This window comes from Bubalus bubalis, chromosome 14, assembly GCF_019923935.1.
Source record: "Bubalus bubalis isolate 160015118507 breed Murrah chromosome 14, NDDB_SH_1, whole genome shotgun sequence".
In the NCBI taxonomy this organism is placed as follows: domain Eukaryota; kingdom Metazoa; phylum Chordata; class Mammalia; order Artiodactyla; family Bovidae; genus Bubalus; species Bubalus bubalis.
Window position 1 is genome coordinate 4084454 of NC_059170.1, and position 18983 is coordinate 4103436.

At 51.7% G+C, this 18983-nt stretch overlaps 1 protein-coding gene across 10 annotated transcripts in view; it reads left to right on the forward strand.

Moving 5' to 3' along the window:
- Positions 1 to 18983, forward strand: part of NFATC2 (nuclear factor of activated T cells 2) — a 160656-nt gene that overhangs the window by 10024 nt on the left and 131649 nt on the right. For 4 of the 10 annotated variants that reach the window (XM_044927525.2, XM_025263278.3, XR_006544278.2 and 1 more), the window contains exon 1: positions 7171 to 7524. The exons of 3 other annotated variants lie outside the window; for them this stretch is intronic. In XM_044927525.2, the coding sequence (XP_044783460.1) occupies positions 7395 to 7524 (130 nt within the window). In that variant the 5' untranslated portion in view covers positions 7171 to 7394. Of the gene's footprint in view, positions 1 to 7169; positions 7525 to 12551; positions 14646 to 18983 lie in introns of those variants that run through there. 3 more of the 10 variants (XM_044927524.1, XM_044927522.2, XM_044927527.2) reach the window with 2 other exon arrangements.

Sequence of the window (18983 nt, forward strand, 5' to 3'; positions counted from 1 at the left end):
TTCCCATATGCTACAGGGCAAAATAGTAGATAAATAAATACAAAAAAATTGATGCAAAAATCTACGATGAACCAAAAATAGAAAAAAAAATTTAAGTAAAGACAAGGTCTTTATTCATTTTTCCTTTTACCTCAGGGTCTAGGATGGGTCCACACAGCACTGGTACTGACCGTGTCTTTATTCCAAGTGTAATGGTTTGCTTAACATAGATTTTCTTTGTATTTATTTTTATTTTAAAAACATGTTTTATGAAAGCATAGTGTATTTGACTATTGAGGTTTTTGGTTCCCTCTTGAATTTTGCCTCACTTGCCTCACTCTGGTTCCAGTCCTGGAGGAGTCAAATGCATCCATCTGTAAATTAAAATATTAGCATCTCGGGTGATAATCCCCGGATGTACTTAAATTGAGGGGCAGTCCTTTCTGGGATCTGGGAGAGCTCCTACTTTTCCGATTAAACACATTTCGGGGCCTACATTTTCTAGTTAAGCTTTTCTTATGATGGGGTCGTCGGGACGGTGGGGTTTGGGCTGAGAACAGCCCGTCAGGGCTGGCTATGTAGTCCGCAGGGCCCAGCATAAAAGAAAATTCTCAGCCCCTGGTTCAAATATTGCTAAGAATTTTAAGATGGTGGTGGCAGGGTGTTAGACCTTGTGGTCCTCTGGGTGCAGGGCCCTGTGGGCTAGCACAGGTTGAACCCATGAAATTGACCTTGGCTGCTGCTCAGGTTAGCACTAAAGCCTCCTGGACCCTCAGCTGGAATGGGGCCTCAGGTATGAGCTAATTTACTGCCCCCATTTTACAGACAGAAGAACTGAGGCACAGAAAGGCCAGCTGACTTGCTTAAAAGTCACAGAGTGATTCAGAGGAAGCACTCGGATTGGATCCTGGGCCCCCATTCTGTGATCTTCCTGGTGGTACCACAGGGTCACCCCAACCTTGGCCAAACAATGTTCTCTTCATGCCTGTGGGTGCCATTGACCTCCAGGAAGTTCAGCTTGGAAGAGGAGGCAGCGACTGGATTCAAATCCATCAGTTTTGTTATAATGACCCCAGGAATCTATTTCCTATACCGGAGCATATTTTTTTACAAGTCTTTTTTTTTCTTTTCCTTTTGAAAAAGAAAAAACGCATGTACAGGCAGAATTTCCCTGAAGCCACTGAGTCAGATGAAATGTTTTTACATAAAAATAATTGCAGGTGTCATGGTGTCATAACCATAGAGGCTGGGCCACCGGCTGTGCAAAACACCAGATTTCCGGACATCCCTGACAAGCCCCGTGAAACTGAGGCAACCAGGGACTCAGGTTTGCCTCTCGATGCCACTTCGTGTTCTGAGAGATCTCTCAGGGTGAGCTCTGTTGGGCACTGTCCTTCATGCAGTCCTTTGGCTCCTTCTTCGCGAGTGCCCACTGTGCCCTGGGAACGCTTCCAGGATCTGGGGCTACAGCTGGACTTGCCAGATTAAAATACAGAATATCCGGTGAACTTTGAATTTCAGGCAAACGATGAATGCGTTTTTAGTTTCAGTATGTCCCATACAATGTTGGGGGACATACTTGAGCTAAAAAACATAAGCGTCCATTGTTAGTCCAAAATTCAAATTTAACTGGGTGTCCTGTGCTTTTGTTCACTATATCTGACAGCCCTAGAGACAGCAGTCAATAAAACAAACGTTCTTGGTCTTGTGGGGCTTACAGTTGATTGAGAAGAGGCAAAAAAAGATGAGCAAGTGCACTTATGAATAAATATGCTGCCAAGATAAGGGCTTCGAGGAACACAAAGCAGGGTCAGGGGACAGAGGAGGCCAGGGGTGCTATTTTTATTGGGATGATCGTGGAAGTTCTCTCTGAGGAGCTGACATTTGAGCTGAGGAATGAACAAAGCAAGGAAGTGACATTTATCAGTGCGAATAGTAGGTGCAAAGGCCCCGGGGTAGGGCCACGCTTGGTATTTTCAAGGAACAGCTGGACAGTTGAGGAGCGGGTGGCAGAAGGAAGTCACGAGAAGGGACCGTGGCTGGAGATGAAGCCTAAAGGGGCTGGCGTGGGGCAGCTTATCTAGGACCCTGTAGGGCAAGGTGCTTGCGTGTCACTCCCTGACGCCTCCGGGAGCCTCTGCCCTCATCTTGTTACTTCCATGTTGGCCCTTACAGGGATCCCTTTCAAAATATCCCTTTGGCTGCTCCATGTCAGGGCCGGCGTGGAAGTGACGAGGCCAGGGAGGACAGTCATCAGGGTGACGGATGACGTGCACTAGGCTTGCCGGGGTCAGAGGCGGAAAGGTGAAGCTGGTGAAACGTGATGGGATTTGGGGTTTTTGGGTTTGCTGAGGGGTTGCCTGTGGGTGTGAGCAGAGAGAAATAGAGGACTTGCTCATTGGCTTTCGGTGGGAGAACGTGATGAATGGGAGGGTGATCTGGCTGGGAACTGTGGGAGAGGAGCAGTTTCGGACGATAAGTAGGTTGGTTTGGACAGGTGTGCTCCACGGCGTCTGCTGGGTGCCCAGATGCAGCTGTTGAGTGGACGGTGGGACAGGTCCGCTGCTTAGTTGCTCTGTCCTGTCCACCTCTGTGACCCTTTGGCCTGCGGCCCACCAGGCTCCTCTGTTCATGGGATTTCCCAGGCAAGAACACTGGAGCAGGTTGCCATTCCCTTCTCCAGGGGATCTTCTCAAACCAGGGATCAAACCCATATCTCCTGTGTCTCTTGCATCACAGGCAGATTTTTTTACCGGCTGAGCTATTGGGGAAGCCCTGGGAGAGGTGGAGACTGAGGCTAAAGATGAGCTTCATACCAGAAGGGGGAAAGGAGCACAGAGCTATGTGTTGGCGGGGGTGGGGGGGTCCTTCCAGGGCCTGCTTGAAGGGGCCTCAGCACTCAGAGTCACCTGGGATGGGGTGGGTGGGAGAGTTGGTATACTCTGAGTATTTGTATTCACTTGCAATCAGATTGTGCTGCCTTTTTAAAGAGGCAGCCGGCAAGAGGAAAAGAGAGAACTCAGGGGTGGACTAGAGGGTGAGAGTGTGCTTCCGCTGCTTCCTGTCCTCCCCACGGCCTGCACTCCCATTGTCTCTTGCCTGGATGGCTGCATGAACCTCCTAATTGGTCTTCTTGCTATAAACCTCATCACCTGCAGTTTCTTCTCCACCCAGAACCCAGAGCAACCGATTAAAACCCCAAATGTGGTCTTGTCACGTACCTGCCTAAATGCACTTCAGTCATTTCTCATTGGTCTTAGGTCCAAAATTCTCCACGAAGGCCCCACTAATCCCCCAGCCTTACCCCGCACCATCTTCTGGTCCGTCCCCTCCAGTCTTTTCTCGGTTCTTCCAATACTTCCTGCCTCAGGGCCTTTGCACATACTTTCCCAGCTGGCTGTTAGTTCTTCCCCTCACTCTTCGCTGGCTACCTTCTGCTCAGCCTCCTGTTCTCAGCTCAAGTATCACCTCCCTAAGGAAGCCTTTCTTGAATTCCGTGTTGACATTATTGTTGTAGCCTCTGTCCCGTCGTCTGCTCTCCTTTCATGGCACTTGTCTCAGTTTGTAATTATACACTAGAGTCAGTGCTTTTGAGTGGAGCTGAAATCCTGGGCCAGGATCAGATGTGTGCTAGGATTTGCAGACCCTCAGCGGCCTCACTAACCTCCCATTGCACTTCTGTTGGGGAGCCCGGAGGAAAGCTCAAAGGCCAGGGCCTCCACAAGGTCAGCGGTGGGGCAGAGGGCAGGTTGACAGAGCTGCACCGTTGGGGCCTGCATCCCACCCCGCGCTCCTGGAGTGGCCTCTGAATGCATAAAGGTCATGCATTATGCTCCTTGCTTCTAACAGCACAAATTATTTATTTTGGAATTGAAAATATGCCATCCCCCAACCCAAGCCCCACTTTAAGAGTGGCCTGTAGAGAAGAAAACGCTCTCACTTCCCAGCGCTCTAGCAGAAACTCTGTTCTGGGTCAGGACCTAGTCTGAACCCCTTCCCTTTAAGAGCTCTGATTTGGCGCAGATGCCAGATTCTAGAAACTTAAAAAATATTTCTACTGTTCAGAGGAACAACTGAGGCAGTTAGAGTATTATTGCCAGGTCCTGAACCGTTCTCACAAGGCGGTCTATCAAAGGGATGGGGATTTTACCTTTACTATGTCATCTTATTATTGGCTGTCTCAGGAGGATGTCAGTTGGGGGTAAGAATTTAGATTCTTGCCCAAACAATGGGGTGGCCAGATTAAGTCTTAGAGAGGAGGGTCCTTAAAGACAAATATAAGGATCTTATATACACAAGGACAGTCAGACTCTTTTATCCATCCATCCATTCACCTGTCCATCCATCCATCATCCATCCATCCATTCACTCTTCCACCCACCCACCCATTCATCCATCATTCATCCATCCACTCTTTCATCATCCATCCATCCATCATCCATCCATCCATTCACTCTTCCATTTCATCCATCCATCCATCTGTCATCCAAACATCCACTCATCCATCCATTCATCTATCTGCATATCCACACACCCATTGTACATAAAGCTGTGAATGAATCAATCATGACCCCTGCTCAAGTGGATCTCACAGGCTAATGGAGATAAAAATGCTCTGATTGGCCAAGCCTGGGTCATTTGTACACTTCTTTGCCAGGGTAGTATGGGACAACTGGGTCCATAATTTACCAGAATTGCATCATCAAGAGTAGTTTCCCAAAGGAACACACTGGGGTGTTGTTATCAGAAGCAGGGGGGAATGACGCCAGGTAGGCAGAATCAACAGATGTCATCCAGATTAGAGGCATTTAATCATCATGGCAGGAGGGATGAAAAGGGACCAGCAAGGGTGACACTAGCCTCTCCTTGTCTGTAGCACAAGGACAGGTTGGTTCCTCTGATTTTCCCTGGCTAAATTTCAGGGTTTGGATTCTGAGTCCTGTCAAAGGGACTCGAGAGCATCCATCTCTTTCTGGATCATTCTGTTGTTTGGTCGCTCAGTCGTGTCTGACTCTTTTGCAACCCCATGGGCTGTAGCCCGCCAGGCTCCTCTGTCCATGAGATTCTCCAGGCAAGAATACTAGAGTGGGCTGCTATTTCCTTCTCCAGGGGATCTTCCCCACCCAGGGATGAAACCCATGTCTCCTGCATTGGCAGGTAGATTTTTTTGCCACCTGGGAGGCCCCTCCTTCTGGATGCTTGGGCTATCAGTAGTCCTAGTCTGCGTCATCTCCCCTCCTCCACCTAAATTTATCAGCCACCCCTAGGATACGTGCTGGATTTACCTGGTGTGTATATGTTTATGCCTAAGAAACAAACAAGAGGATTTTTTTTTTTTAATGTTCTGACAACCAGAAAGAGCTTCCCAAGACTGAAAATGCATGAGTCTTGGATCCAGGCCCAGGACCCTGGAATGGAGTTTGTGTCCAAACCAGTGCTTCTTACCCCAGGCCACACACTGGAAGCATCTGGGGAGCTTTTACGAAATACTGATGCCTGAGTCTCAAACATTCTGATTGTAACTGGCCCCTCCTAGGACCCAGCTTCTTAGAATTTTTTTTAACAGCTCTCCAGGTGAGGCCAATGTGTAAGTTGGGTTAGGAGTCACTGGTCCAAGTGCAGTTTGGGAAACCCTATTCATTGCCGTATCTCTTTACCAACAGGACATAAACATGATGAGGGTGGTAGGGACCCGGTCCTGCCGACGGCTGCACCCCCAGGATCTGTGGTAGTGCCTGGTACCTAGCAGGTGCCCAGTAAAGGTCTGGGGAATGCATATGATTGACAGCTTCACACGAATCCCTTAATGGTACCAAGATGGCTCCCCTGAAAGAGGGCATCTTCTCCACCCCTCTGGCACGCAGGGAAGGATCCGAGTCAGTCTCCGTTTCAAGTCAAGCTGTGGCTCTCAGGGAACCCCTGAACCTCTCCCACCTCCTTTTCTGATCCAGTAATTCTCAACCCTGGCCGCCCTTTAGAATTATCTGAGGTCATTAAAAAGAAAACACCTTCAGTGGGTTTGGATTGGAACCTGGGAACAGGCATTTTTACAGCGTCTCAGGGGATGCCAACGTGCTAAAGGTGGAGGCTGCTGGTCGCGCCTCCTTTGCCTCTGTGAGCCTGCTTTCTGACTGGAGCTAACTTGGTGCAAGACCCCTGGAAGTGTTTTATAGGGGGAGGGTGTTGGGAGTCGGTTCTTATGTGTTGTTCCCTAAGAGTGCCTGTTCACAGCGTTCACCTTGGATGCTTGCCTAGAAATGCACATCTCCAAGCCTCTCCTCCAGACTTATGTACTCAAGCTCCAGTGCGGGCCTGGGGATCTGCGTTCTGATCAAGCATGCAGGTGTACTCATCCCCAGCCGCCCTTTCCACCTGCACTGCCCTCTGACCTGCTCTGCCACACTGAGCTGCTTCTGCCTCTCTCGGTTTTGGTTCCCACCTCCGAAGCACTCTTCCTCCAGGTCTGCCCAGCAGTCAGGTTCCTCCGAATGCCATCTTGCCAGAGCCCCCCCCTCCCCCCTTGCCCCCTGACCGCTGAGGGGACCAAAGCCGCCCCAGCCCCCAGCCTTTCCCCTACATCTCTGGTGAGCACTCTCCAGACAGCCCAGGGGGATGCTCTTTGTTCTGGAGTTTATCTCGGTCCTGACTCTTTCCCCACCAGGACCTAAACGTCCCCGGGCGAGAGTGTCTGGTGCCTGCTGGTCCCTGGAGATGTCAGGCGGCCAAGAGGTGTAGATGGAAAGGCAGGTAGGACTTGCACCTTGCCAGTATCTGGGATTCTTCCCCAAGTCCTGGATGTGACTGATGGAGGTGGCAATCGAGCCACAGCTGAGGGCTCACAGAAGCTCAGGTCTGCAAGAGAAGGCAGTGGGTGCACCGCCCCCCCCCCCCCCCCCCCCCCCCCCCGCCTTGTTGGTGTCAGCCGGTCACCCAGGGCAAAAAGACAAGTGGCTTTCTTATCCGGATCCTGGGTCCGGTAGGGCCGCAGCTCTTAGGCCGGGAGGGTGGAAGCGGCGGCTGCGCCCGAGCGCCTGGCGGGTGGCTTCGCGCGGCGCCGGGCGGTGCGGCCGGGACCAGGGGCGGCCTGCTTCCTCCCGGCCGTCCCCGCCCTCCCCGCCCTCCCCGGTCCCGGGGTGTCGCCCCGCCCCGCCGGCCGGGCCGCGCTGTCCCCGCCTCCCCTCCCCGGGCTGCAACAGGTGCCTCCGGAGCAGGAAGCGCGCGCCGCCGCCGCTCAGCTCCCCCGGGCGCGCCATCCCCGGACCCTGCGTGTGTCCCTACGAGGACAGTGACCCCGCCGCTCCGCCCGCCTCTCCGCCCCGCTTCCTGCTCCCTTCGCCCTCGCCGGCGAGGGGCCCGCGAGTCCACCGAGCCCGCCTCCGCCCCCGGCCCGCCGCCCGCCCGCCGCTCCGCGCGCCATGGACGCCCCGGAGCCGCAGCCCGACCCCGACGGCGGGGACGCCCCGGGCCACGAGCCTGGGGGCAGCCCCCAAGACGAGTTCGACTTCTCCATCCTCTTCGATTATGACTATTTGAATCCTATCGAAGGTCGGTGGAGGCTCGCCCCGGCCTGGCCCCCGAGCCTGGGCTGGGGCTGGGGCCTGGGCAGTGGCCACGGGTGGGGCCCCTTTGCCCCACGCGTCACATTTCCTGGGGGGCCTGAACTTGAGTTGGGGGGAGGTTGCCTCTCCCCAGGTGAGAGGGAGGGCGGGAGCCGTCGGAGACTGAAGCCGCCTTTAGAGGGCACTAGGCTCACTCTGCCTGGTGGGGCGCCAGTTTCCAGTTACTTCTCCCCGAGGGTCCCTGGTAGTGAAGCAAAAGGGAGCAGGGGGTCTCAGCTGGTCTCTTGTCCGCCGCTGGTTATCAGTGCGCGGTGGAAGCTATGGGTTTTGCCTTTGGAGGGAAGAGGTGAGGAAGCCAAAGAATGGAGTTTTTCGGCCGGGACTGGTGCAAAAAGAGGGCTGGTGAAGCGGATCCGCCCACCTCCGAGCCCCACCGTGTGCGAGCCGTTGTTGGGGACGTTGCGCTGACTCTAAGGAGCAGGTTGTCTGTGTCTAATGCTAGAGCGTGGTTTGCCCTCGTCTTAGGCGGCTGGCCCATTTCCTCCCTGCGTTCTGCCGCTGCCGTTTGCACATCACCTCACATGCTTCAGTCTGAGCTTTATTAAGTGGGCCCCACCCCCCGCCCCCACAGGCAACCAGACTGTGGGGGCTTGGAGGGTGCCCGCCTGTGGTTTCAGGAAGGTGCAGGCTTATTCCTGCCTCAGCGACCTGTCAGTCCCTACCTGCAAGCGCGCTCTGCGCTGGGGGCTGGGGATTTCCCCGCGCTGGGCCGTCATTTCACGTGTTTAACAGGAGCCTTGGTCAGAGGAGGCGGTCGCACACCCAGCCTCACTGTATTTTTCTGGTTAGCAGGTTGTCTTGGAAAAAAACAGAAGAACACCAGGCAGGCTTCCTGATTTTGACAGCCTAGCCCAGCCAGTGCTTGTTGAAGCCTTGGGGGCAGGCCTGTTGGTGACTTCCAGATGCACTTGGGCTTGGCTTCTTCAGGGGAGCAGGAAGGGGTTGTGCTGGCTGGTGTGTGTAGGAGGCCCTTTCCGGACTCTCCCAAGTTTGCTGTTTCCCAGAGATGCTGTGTGAGGCAGAGAAGTTTCAACTTTCCCTCCGCAGCGTCTTCAGGTGAAACTCCAGGTGAGGGCCCTGCTTGGACTTCAGAGATGCCCTTCGATCGGATACCAAGTGAAGATGGTAGTTAGTAATTATTCTCTATTTTGGCTGGAGATGGAAATAATTAGCCAGCCAAAGAGACCAGTCTTCTTGAGTTGCAATCTGGAGGCCATCCTTTGCTTTGAAAAGATACAATTAAGAATCTGCAAATGATCCCTCTAGCATCCGTGGTCTTGCTCTTCATTAAGATTAAAGTCATGTTTGGAGGGAATACTTACACCCCTCCAAGATTCACAATCAACGGATTTTTTTTTTCCCCCTGCAGCGGGGAGATTTCCGGGGAAATAGTTTCTAAGCCAAATCTGATGGGAGGTGCTTTTTATAGTTTTTCTTGGCAAAGGGGTGCTTGGTGGCTGCCAGATGGGTGTCTAAATGACCACGGTGAAGGCCCCAGCATCTATGTTTAAAAAAATAAACTTTATTTTTGGAAACAGTCTTAAATTTACAGAAAAAATTGTAAAGAGAGTACAGCAAGCTGTTGTATACCCAGCACCCAGCTCCCTATAGGAGGAATATCCGTTAGCAGGATGCATTTGTTACAATTAGTGAGCCAATATTATGATACAGTTTTATAAAGCTAAGCCCATACTTTGTTCAGATTGTACCCCCCCTCCCCCCCCCCCCACCCTTTTCTTAATGAGCTTGACAGTTTTGAGGAATACTGACTAGGTGCATTGTAGAATGTCCTTTCAGTGGGGTCTAATGTTTTTCTCATGGTTAGACAGGGCTATGGGTTTTGGGGGAGGAAGACCACAGAGGTAAAGTGACCATTTCCATCACATCATATCATGGGTACCTACCATCAACATGATTTATCATTATTGATGATAGCATAGATCACCTGGCCGAGGTAACCTTTGGCAGGTTGCTCCACCATAGAGTTGCTGCTGCTGCTAAATTGCTTCAGTCGTGTCCGACTCTGTGCGACCCCATAGAAGGCAGCCCACCAGGCTCCCCCGTCCCTGGGATTCTCCAGGCAAGAACACTGGAGTGGGTTGCCATTTCCTTTTCCAATGCATGAAAGTGAAAAGTGAAAGTGAAGTCGCTCAGTCGTGTCTGACTCTTAGCAACCACATGGACTGCAGCCTACCAGGCTCCTCCGTCCATGGGATTTTCCAGGCAAGAGTACTGGAGTGGGGTGCCATTGCCTTCTCCAACCATAAAGTTACTCCTTGCCAAACGTGCAGCCCAACTTAAGGATGAGGAATTATGCTGTGGAATCTGTAATCAGGCCTTGCTGGGAAGGCACCAGGACAGATACGTCATGGCTCAGGAAGAGAAGGGATGCCGCGAGCCTTGAGAGGCTGAAGCGAGCTGTTCCAGATGTGGGTCGGGCTCAGGCTCACCCAGATGTTAATAGCAGTCATTTTGCTCTGCTTCCGAATGATGGAACTCCCCAAGGGTCAACACTAGCCCGTGTCTTGCTAATGGGCTTTGTCCCACATGACAATATGTTGATGGTACACGTGAGGTGTTCTCTTTAACTCTGGGCAATGGGCTTGGCAAAAGGCCAAGAAAGGAAGAGGCTTGCTCCTGGGACAGACATTGTCAGGAACTGGTGACGGCACGTAGGGAGTTGGGGGAAGTCAGATGCTTTTTTTGTGGAACCTGAGCGTGTGGCAGCTGTGATTAGCCCGTGTAGTACCCCTCCAACCATAGAAGGTACACACTTCACAGAAGGTTGTCACCTTCGTTTTGTAGAGGGGGTTGATGAGGCATAGAGAGGTGAAAGAACTTTCCCCAGAAAGCAGAGCAGGTACACGACAGAGCTGAAATGTGAGCCCGGCAGTCCTGCTCTGGAGCCCGCTTTCTGATCTACCGTGTGAGTTCTCGTCCCCTCACTTGACGAGAGACACGCACAAAGCAGTTAGGGGCCTGGCACCGTGCAAGACTGGAGTTTAAAACATTACTGACAAGATGATCTTGGGTAAGTCATTTAATCTCCCTGGACCTCTGTTTGCTCAGCTGTCACATGATTGAATGATAGTACTTACCTCATACAGGCAACTGTTTGCCTTGAATGGCTTAACCCATTCACATCACTTAACACAGTGTCATTTGTCAATAGCTTTTTATTAAACCTTTGATTTCATTAATAGAGGTGCTCAGTTCATGTGAGTCATCATTCACTTACTCATCCATCTAACTATTGAGCTCCTATGGTGTTAGATCCTGGGGATGTAGTAGAAAATGAGACTCAGTCCCTGCCCTCAATCAGTTAGTGTCTCTAATTGTTTTTCTGTCTAATTGCATCGACTGATCCCTCCAGTAGCATCTACATGGTAGTGGAAAGTAGGCATCGTTGCCTTGTTCCTCACCCAGGCAGGAGAATCTCCAGTGTTAGCTTTAGAATTGAGGCATATGTATTTATGTTAGGGAAGTATCCATCTGTTTCTATTTTCATGACAGTTTTGATTAGGAATGGGAGTTGAGTGATGCCACAGACTTTTTAGCATCTATGGAAAAACATGATTTTATTCTAAGATCATTTATATTAATAGCTTTCCTAATATTGAAACGTTCCTGGTATTAACCCCACTTGGTCACTGGGTATTATTTTCTTATGGTGGTGGGCCTGGCATCTACTGGATAATATTGTTTTAAGATTTCTTTTAGCAGTGTTCACTTGGTGGCCGGTAAAGAATCTGCCTGCAATGCAGGAGACCTGGGTTTGATCCGTGGATCAGGGAAGATCCCCTGGAGAAGGAAACGGCAACTGACTCCAATATTCTTGTCTGGAAAATCTCATGGATGGAGAAGCCTGGCAGGCTGTAGTCTATGGCATCGCAAGAGTCGGATGCGGCCTAGCAGTTAAGCCGCGAGTGATGTCTGTAATGTGCTTTTTGGTGCTCCGTCAAGTCTAAATGTCTCTCCTCCTCTATGTTCAGGAACAACGTGTGTATTGTTGGGACTGTCCAGTTTCTCCCATTGTGATAGGATCCCCTGTGAAGCCATCTGGACCTGGTGCCTTTTTACGGTCTTGTTCTGTGATAACTTTCTCGATCGTGTCTATGGGAATTGGGCTGTATCCATTTTCTATTTTGACTAGAGCCAGTTTTGGTAAACTTTATCTTCCTAGGAAATCACCCACTTCACCTTTCTGAATTTTCAGATTGATTTGCTTAGAGGCATGCAAGGTAAACTCTTATTTTCTTTTGAGGGAAAGAGCTAAATGCATAGTAATAGAAAGAATGCAGACAGGGCTCTGGGGGTCCTGGCTATGAGCCCACCTTGGAGGGGAGAGGCATGCTGGCTGTTGGTAGACAGAAGTTCAATTTCTTTGTATGTGCATGTGAATTCAAGGCATTCTTACTTCTTCCAACTTGTAATACACTGGGAAAGACGGATGGGCCATGGGGATCCCCAGCCACCTCCAGCAGTGCCAGATCTTCTCTGGGCCGTGTTGGGAGGGCTTGCTTCCAGTCTGCCTCAATGAGTCTGGCATGTCCCTCCTCTGGTAAGCGGATGCATATGGCGTTAACCTTGACCTTTCAGAAAGGAAAATGGACTCCTGACCGTTGCTTATAGTTTGTTCTGCTGATCCTCAAACTCTTTGGGTCACAGACCTCTGAAAGGCTGATGAAAGCCGCAGGTCCCATGTACCGTAGGAGCACACTGCAGGCGCGCGTCCCTTCACCTGAAAAGCCCGGGGTGAAAGGCGCTCAGTCGTGTCCGACTGTCTGCGACCCCAGGGACTATACAGCCCACGGAATTCTCCAAAGCAGAGTACTGGAGCCGGTAGCCTTTCCCTTCTCCGGGGATCTTCCCAACCCAGGGATTGAACTCAGGTCTCCTGCATTGCAGGCGGATTCTTTACCAGCTGAGCCACAAGGGAAGCTCAAGAATACTGGAATGGGTAGCCTATCCCTTCTCCAGCAGATCTTCCTTTCCCAGGAATGGAACCCGGGTCTCCTGCATTGCAGGCAGCTCCCCTTTATTCCATTTTCAGGCAGAGTCACAGATCCTGCTGGCACCCATTCTCTAATGTCACCTGCACTTCAGCTCAGGGCCACCTGCTCTCGGCCCATTCACAGGGCACAGTTAAAGCCTCATTCTTTCAGCAAACACTCATTGAATGCTGGTTTTGTGCCAGGCCCTGTGGGAGTACACAGATGAATGAAATGTGGTCTTGCCCCTGTCTGGCCCCCAGGCCAACGTGGGACACAGCCTGGTAAACAAATATGGACAAATGAGGTGCTGATATACAGTATCGTGGGCTTTTTTTTTTTTGGTGCTTACTAAAAATAGAGCTCTACTCTAAGCAAGCAAGTTCGCTAAACACATGTGACATTCAGAGACGTTGCCGTCTGTGTTGAGTTAAGGACAAGCCTTAATAAGCCTGCTTTGTACAAATAGTGTCTCCAGGTGCAGCTGGAAAGGTGAAATGAGGGCTGAGTTGAGCAGTGGCCTCGTCAAGGGAGGAGAAAGAACTAGGGAGAAAGTTGCCTGAATCATTCTTTACTATTGAACACATGTCATCCCAGCTTCCAAATTAAAGGCCGTCTGTTCTTAAGGTGCCCTCAGCTTTTGAGCAGAAGTTGTTTCAGTTGCTCTTTGTGGCCCCAGGGACGGCAGCCCGCCAGGCTCCTCTGTCCATGGGATTTCCCAGGCAAGGATACTGGAGTGGATCGCCATTTCCTTCTCCAGGGGATCTTCCCAACCCAGGGACAGAATTCGTGTCTCCTGCGTTGGCAGGCGGATTCTTTACCACTGACCTCCCAGGGAAGCCTGTGATCAGAAGCAGAGGCTCTTAAAATCTTAATGCTGTGTTATTTGAGTTGGCTCCCAAGGCTTTTTAGTCCTGTAAGATGATGGGATTGAATACATTTGAGAAATGCAGCATTGGTGGCCAGTGGTCCTTAATCCTGGCTACAGACTAGAATCTTTCAGGCACACCCAGGACCCATGAAGTCAGAATTCTTGGGGGTCAGTTCACTTTTGCTGAGAGTTACGAGCAGTACACAGCAGGACAGGCTTCGAGCCCAGGCAGCTGGGGTCCTGAGTCCCTGTCCTCAGCACTACAGCTCAGCCGGAATCTCACTGACCCCAGCTTTCCTGGGTACCCTTAATGCCAACATGGGGTGCATTCACCCACGATGTTTTGGTATGTATGTAATTATCAGTGGACTGTTCACGGCTATCCTAATGGGATTATACTCATAAAATATGCAACAAAAACCCAAGTGGGGAAGGACAGAATATAAACTGGGGTTCTGCTGTTTCTGTATTTCTTTCTACAGCCCAGTGGATTGTCGTGCATGCCTCCCGGGGCACGAGTCCCCCCCCCCCAGCTCCACAGCCATAGGCCTAATGAGCCAGAGCAACAGGACTGAAGTCAGGAAATCCAGGCTTGAAATTCTGACTTAGTTGTCTCTTACTAGCTTGACCTTGGCCAAGTTGAAGTGCCTGGCATTGGCAAGCGCGCAGTAAATCATTGCCTTATAAATGGATGAGAAGTTGCATAATCCCCGCTTAGTGGTTTGCCTCCAGGCAGGTGATTTTGATCCTCTCCGCTTGTGTTTTCTCATCTGTGAGATGGGGGTGGTGATGGCAGGTTCCCGCAAGGCAGTGTGACTGAGTGCGGGCAGCGGGGCTGCATGAAGGTCGGACGGCAGGCTGGGAGCAGGGTGGTGGGCTCTGAGAAACCGTCGGGCTCACCCACCTTCTTGAGAGCGTTGGGTCCTTGGAGGGGAAAGTCTCTGCCCTGGCCTTTGAGGAATCCTGAGCCTTAAGAGGGGCTTCCTTGGTGGCTCAGAGGTTAAAGCCTCTGCCTGGAAGAGAAGATGCCTTTTGGAGATGAGTCGCTGGCCGCGGGGCTTCAGCTGGCATCGCAGCATGATATCTAACTTACGTGCGATTCGCACGCATGCTCAGCTGTGTCCACGTCTTCGCGATCCCATGGACTGGAATCCACCAGGCTCCTCTGTCCATGGGATTTCCCAGGTGAGAATACTGGAGTGGGTTGCCATGTTCTCCTCTAGGGGATCTTCCTGACCAGGGATCGAACCCTCGCCTCCTGCCTTGGCAGGTGGATTCTTTACCACTGAGCCACCGGGGCAGCCCTCTGTAGGGGGTCAGTTCTGATGAAAAGCTTGCCCGGGGCATGGGTCTCTGCCTCAGCCGCAGAAGTAGGCCAGCTGCAAAAGCTTTCTCAGTTGTCCAGACTCTCAGGCTGCAAGGTTCCCTGAGGCTGCTCCTCAGGGTCCTGCCCCGGCGCTGCGGACCCCTGATCCTGGGCCAGGACGCGGCAGCCTTGGGACGTGCCATGTGGTGGATGTCTTGTGGCCTCCCCCCAACGAAGGGACTTCCTCTCTCCTCTCTCCCCAGCACAGGAAACAGCCACAGGCGCCCCAGAGCTCTGGCCAGTCCCGGCTTCCCTGGGCTGGTGCGAGGTTAGGTTTTACTTATTGTTCCCAAACCGAGCTCAGGGAAGAAGGCAAGACTCACCCTGGGGCTCTTCCTGGGCTGTGTCAACTTTCCTACCTGGAAGAAAGCCCGCGGCGGGTTCCCCCAAAGCAAGAGGAACGGCCTGTGACGTTTTCCTAAACTTTGTCCAAAATGTGGAAACGCAGAGACAACGGCATCATTAGCTGCCGTGTTCCCAGCACCCAGTTTCTATGGGTACCTACTGAAGGCCAGTCTTATCTCTCCCCCTCCTCAGCGTGTGCTCTGCATCTCCACTTCTGCTTGCTTTAAATCACATTGCAGATGATAGAATATTTTATTAATAAATAGAGTAGGATGTAGCTCTCAAATATAAGGGCTCCTGAGAAAAATCCAATACCATTACCAAACCTAAAAAGCTGTATTGCGTGCTAAGTTGACTCAGTCGTGTCCTAGTCTTTGCAACCCCATGGACTGTAGCCCGCCAGGCTCCTCTATCCATGGGGCTCTCCAGGCAAGAATACTGGAGTGGGTTGCCATGCCCTCCTCCAGGAGATCTTCCTGACCCAGGGATCGAACCCACGTCTCTTAAGTCTCCTACATTGGCAGGCGGGTTCTTAACCTCTAGTGCCACCTGGGAAGCCCCCAAAGCCATATCTTTAATTTCAAATGTCCAGTGTTTAAACTTACTGCATGTCTCACAAGTGTCTTTTCATGGTTAACTTGTTTGAACCAAGATCCAGACAAGATCCTAACATTGTAAATCACTGACATGGCCATTAGATCTCTCTTATTTTATAAAAATCCCCACCAGTCCGTTTTCTTGCCTTTGTTGAAGAAGCAGGTCATGTTTCTTGCACTGACCTCTGTGTGAGGACTTTGCCAGTGGTGTCCCTGTGGTATTGTTTAGTCTTCTTCTGTCCCTTGCATCTCTTACAAACTGGCATTTAGATCTGAAGTTCTGTGCCGTAGACTTTGAGTGCTGTTTTCTTCTGCAGAGAAATATATCCAAGGTAGAGAGGACGCTACAGGAAGAGCAGAGAGATTGCTTTTCCTGAGTTGGCGTTTGGGACCATCTGTGCGTCCTGACCTGAGGTTTTGAGAAAAAAGGGAATTTTCTCACTTGGGCCTGTTTCAGTTACTAAGATACTAAGTTTCTAAGAGGCAGTGCTTCTGTGTGAATTTTAATTGAGCCACGCCTGAGTGAGCTTTCTGAAGGTAAGAAAGGTGCCTGCAAAAGCTCAGGATTTATAAAGGTCCTTATCAAAACAAACCTTCTTGGGCACGCTGAGAAAGGTGGACTGTTAAACGAGCGCGGGGCGGGGTGGGGGAGCCTTGACGTCTGCAGTGCTTGCGTACGTTATTGTAAAGACCACAGAAACGGGCTGTTTACCTGCATGGTCCTGAGAAGGTGGGCTCCGGGTGTGAAATCCACAACCCGTGACCTCATCTCCGTTGCCATGGAGAAAGGAGGAGGTCATTAATGCCCGGGGTTGGCAGGAGCCTCTGATGAAGTGTACCTGCCCCGGGGCACAGGGCACTGAAGTGAAAGCTCCTGGCAATGAGTGTAAATAAAGAAGCCATCTGTCAATCAGGCATTAATTTTAAGTCTCTGCCCCTGGCCAGGGGTTCCAGGGGCCCCACTGTTTTCAAGGGGAAGTTTGCACTTGCATTTCAAGTTGGCTAAAAGAAAGGTGGAAACCAGCTTTTCACGCTGTGTCAGGGGTTGCGGGGATCAGTGGGCACAGCTCTTTGAGGCACTGGCGTAAAGGTGACGGGGGTCTTTGCTGAGTGAGTTGGAGGAACCAAAGCAGAGAAGGCGGCCGGGCCCTTGCCCGTGTCTCCTTGCGCAGGGCCTTGGCAGAGAGGCGGGGTAGCCACGCGCACCCTGCTTCAGAGGGAGGATTATCTGAGGTCTGTTTCTGGTTGATTCTTCTGACCAGATCTTTTCTTCTCCTTTTGGCAAGGAAGTCACTGGAGCCCCGCTGTCTGCTGTGTGCCTCGTGACAAATGGGGAAAGACTGTCCTCTCTTAGAGAAGGGCCTCTCTGAAGCACAAATTCCACCTCAGATGGCTGTCTTCCTGAAAAACGGAGGCAGGGTGCCACAGTGACCGGATAAGCCAAGGCTGATGTCGGCATCTGATGGACTATTACACAGCCATGAAAAAGAAACCATAGCTGCATACAATGTGGTTAAATCTCAGACATAAGGTTGAGATTTACAGCATGTACATGTACATTCCATACAGTTTTATGTCATGGTCACAGCAGGCAAAGCCAGGCCATAGTGAGGGAAGGCAGGCGAGTGGGTCCCCCTGAATGAGGGTTATTGGCTGGGTGGGGCCACTAGGGAACCATGTAGCAGGATTGAAGTGTTCTGTGTCTTGAATGGTGGATGCACATTTGTAAAAAGGCACCGAGGCCTTTTAATATCTTACGGCATCTAAATGATGTCTCAATTTGAACCCCAGCTCTGCCCCTGGTTTCTTTCAAAAGGTTTTTTTTTTTTTTTTTTTTGATGTGGATCATTTCTTAAAAGCCTTTATTGAATTTGTTACAATTTTGCTTCTGTTTTATGTTTTGGTTTTTTGGTCGAGAGGCATGAGGGCTCTCAGCTCCCCAACCAGGGATGGAAGCCCCACCCCTACACTGGAAGGCGAGGTCTTCTGGACCGCCAGAAGAGTCCCTGCCCTGATTGTTCTTGTCTCTGGGGCTGAACCCCCACCCCCCTCAGCTTCCCTGGCCCCCTTGGTGACACAGAGGAGTAGATGGTACCTGCCTTCCAGGTGCTTGTCAGCCTCGTGGTACACAGGAGAGCTCGAGGCGCAGTGAATGAAGGCAGATGGGAAGGTCTTTGAAGTTCTTGAAAGCATGAGGGCCCCATGGAATGATTCCACCCGGTTCTTTCCATCCCAATTTGAGGATGAGGTGGGGTTTCATGTCTATCAGATGCCTGGGCCCTGCCCTCCCATCCGGAAGCTGAACTTGAGGCCTGCAGATTTCACACATCTCTCCACTTCTCTCCAGAAGGAGGACACGCAGGTGCGTGTGTGTTTGCAGACAGCCATGCCAGTACCCAGTCTGTAAGACTTGGAGCTTGCACACTGTCCTGGGTCCTGGGTCTCGGGCGCCTGGCCTCACGGCAGGCTGCCTGGGAGGCAGGACCCAGCGCTCCTTTCTGTCCTGTCTGTGAAGGCAGACAGCTGTCTTAGCCGGGGCAGGGTCAGCAAAGAGCACGGCAGTCACGGTGGCTTTTTCCAGTGGCTCCACGTCGAACGAGACAGGATGGTAAACTGCCTTCTTTCCCTTGCTGGCATCTCTGGACCTGACTTAGCTGGATGGAATTTCTCACCTCTCACGCCCTGCGTCTGTGTGTGTCATTTCTGAATGAAGGGTGTGACCACCTGATTCTCCCCGTCATCATTAACACACGATTCATTGATCGGGAATCCAATTACTGCCCGCATGTGTGTCTGCTGGGGGCCATAGGGGCATGGGGGGCCTGTTGGAAAGTTTGCTGAGTGCTGTATGTGTTACTCAAAGTGCAATCTGTAACTTTTCAAAGAAGGTCTTTCCTATAGGTGGTGCAAGCCGCCAGATGCGAAGTCCATCCAGCTTCGGCTCCTCTTGGCGTTTCCTGCAGACCCTAACACACAGGGGCTCATGAGAGCCCAGGGATGGAGGGGAGGGGCGGGACCCCGGGACGCCCTCCCTCCCGCTTCTCTCCGCCCTCTTGCTGCACGTGCGGGCCGCCAGGTTGTGGAAGCGTCACTCCGTTGCCATGGCAACAGACTGTGATGTCTCAAACCCAGGGCCCGGGCCTCCCACCACCTCGGGGTGTGAACGGTGGGTCTGTTGCTTCAGACAGGGGTGGACCTCGGCTCTGGGGCTCGGCC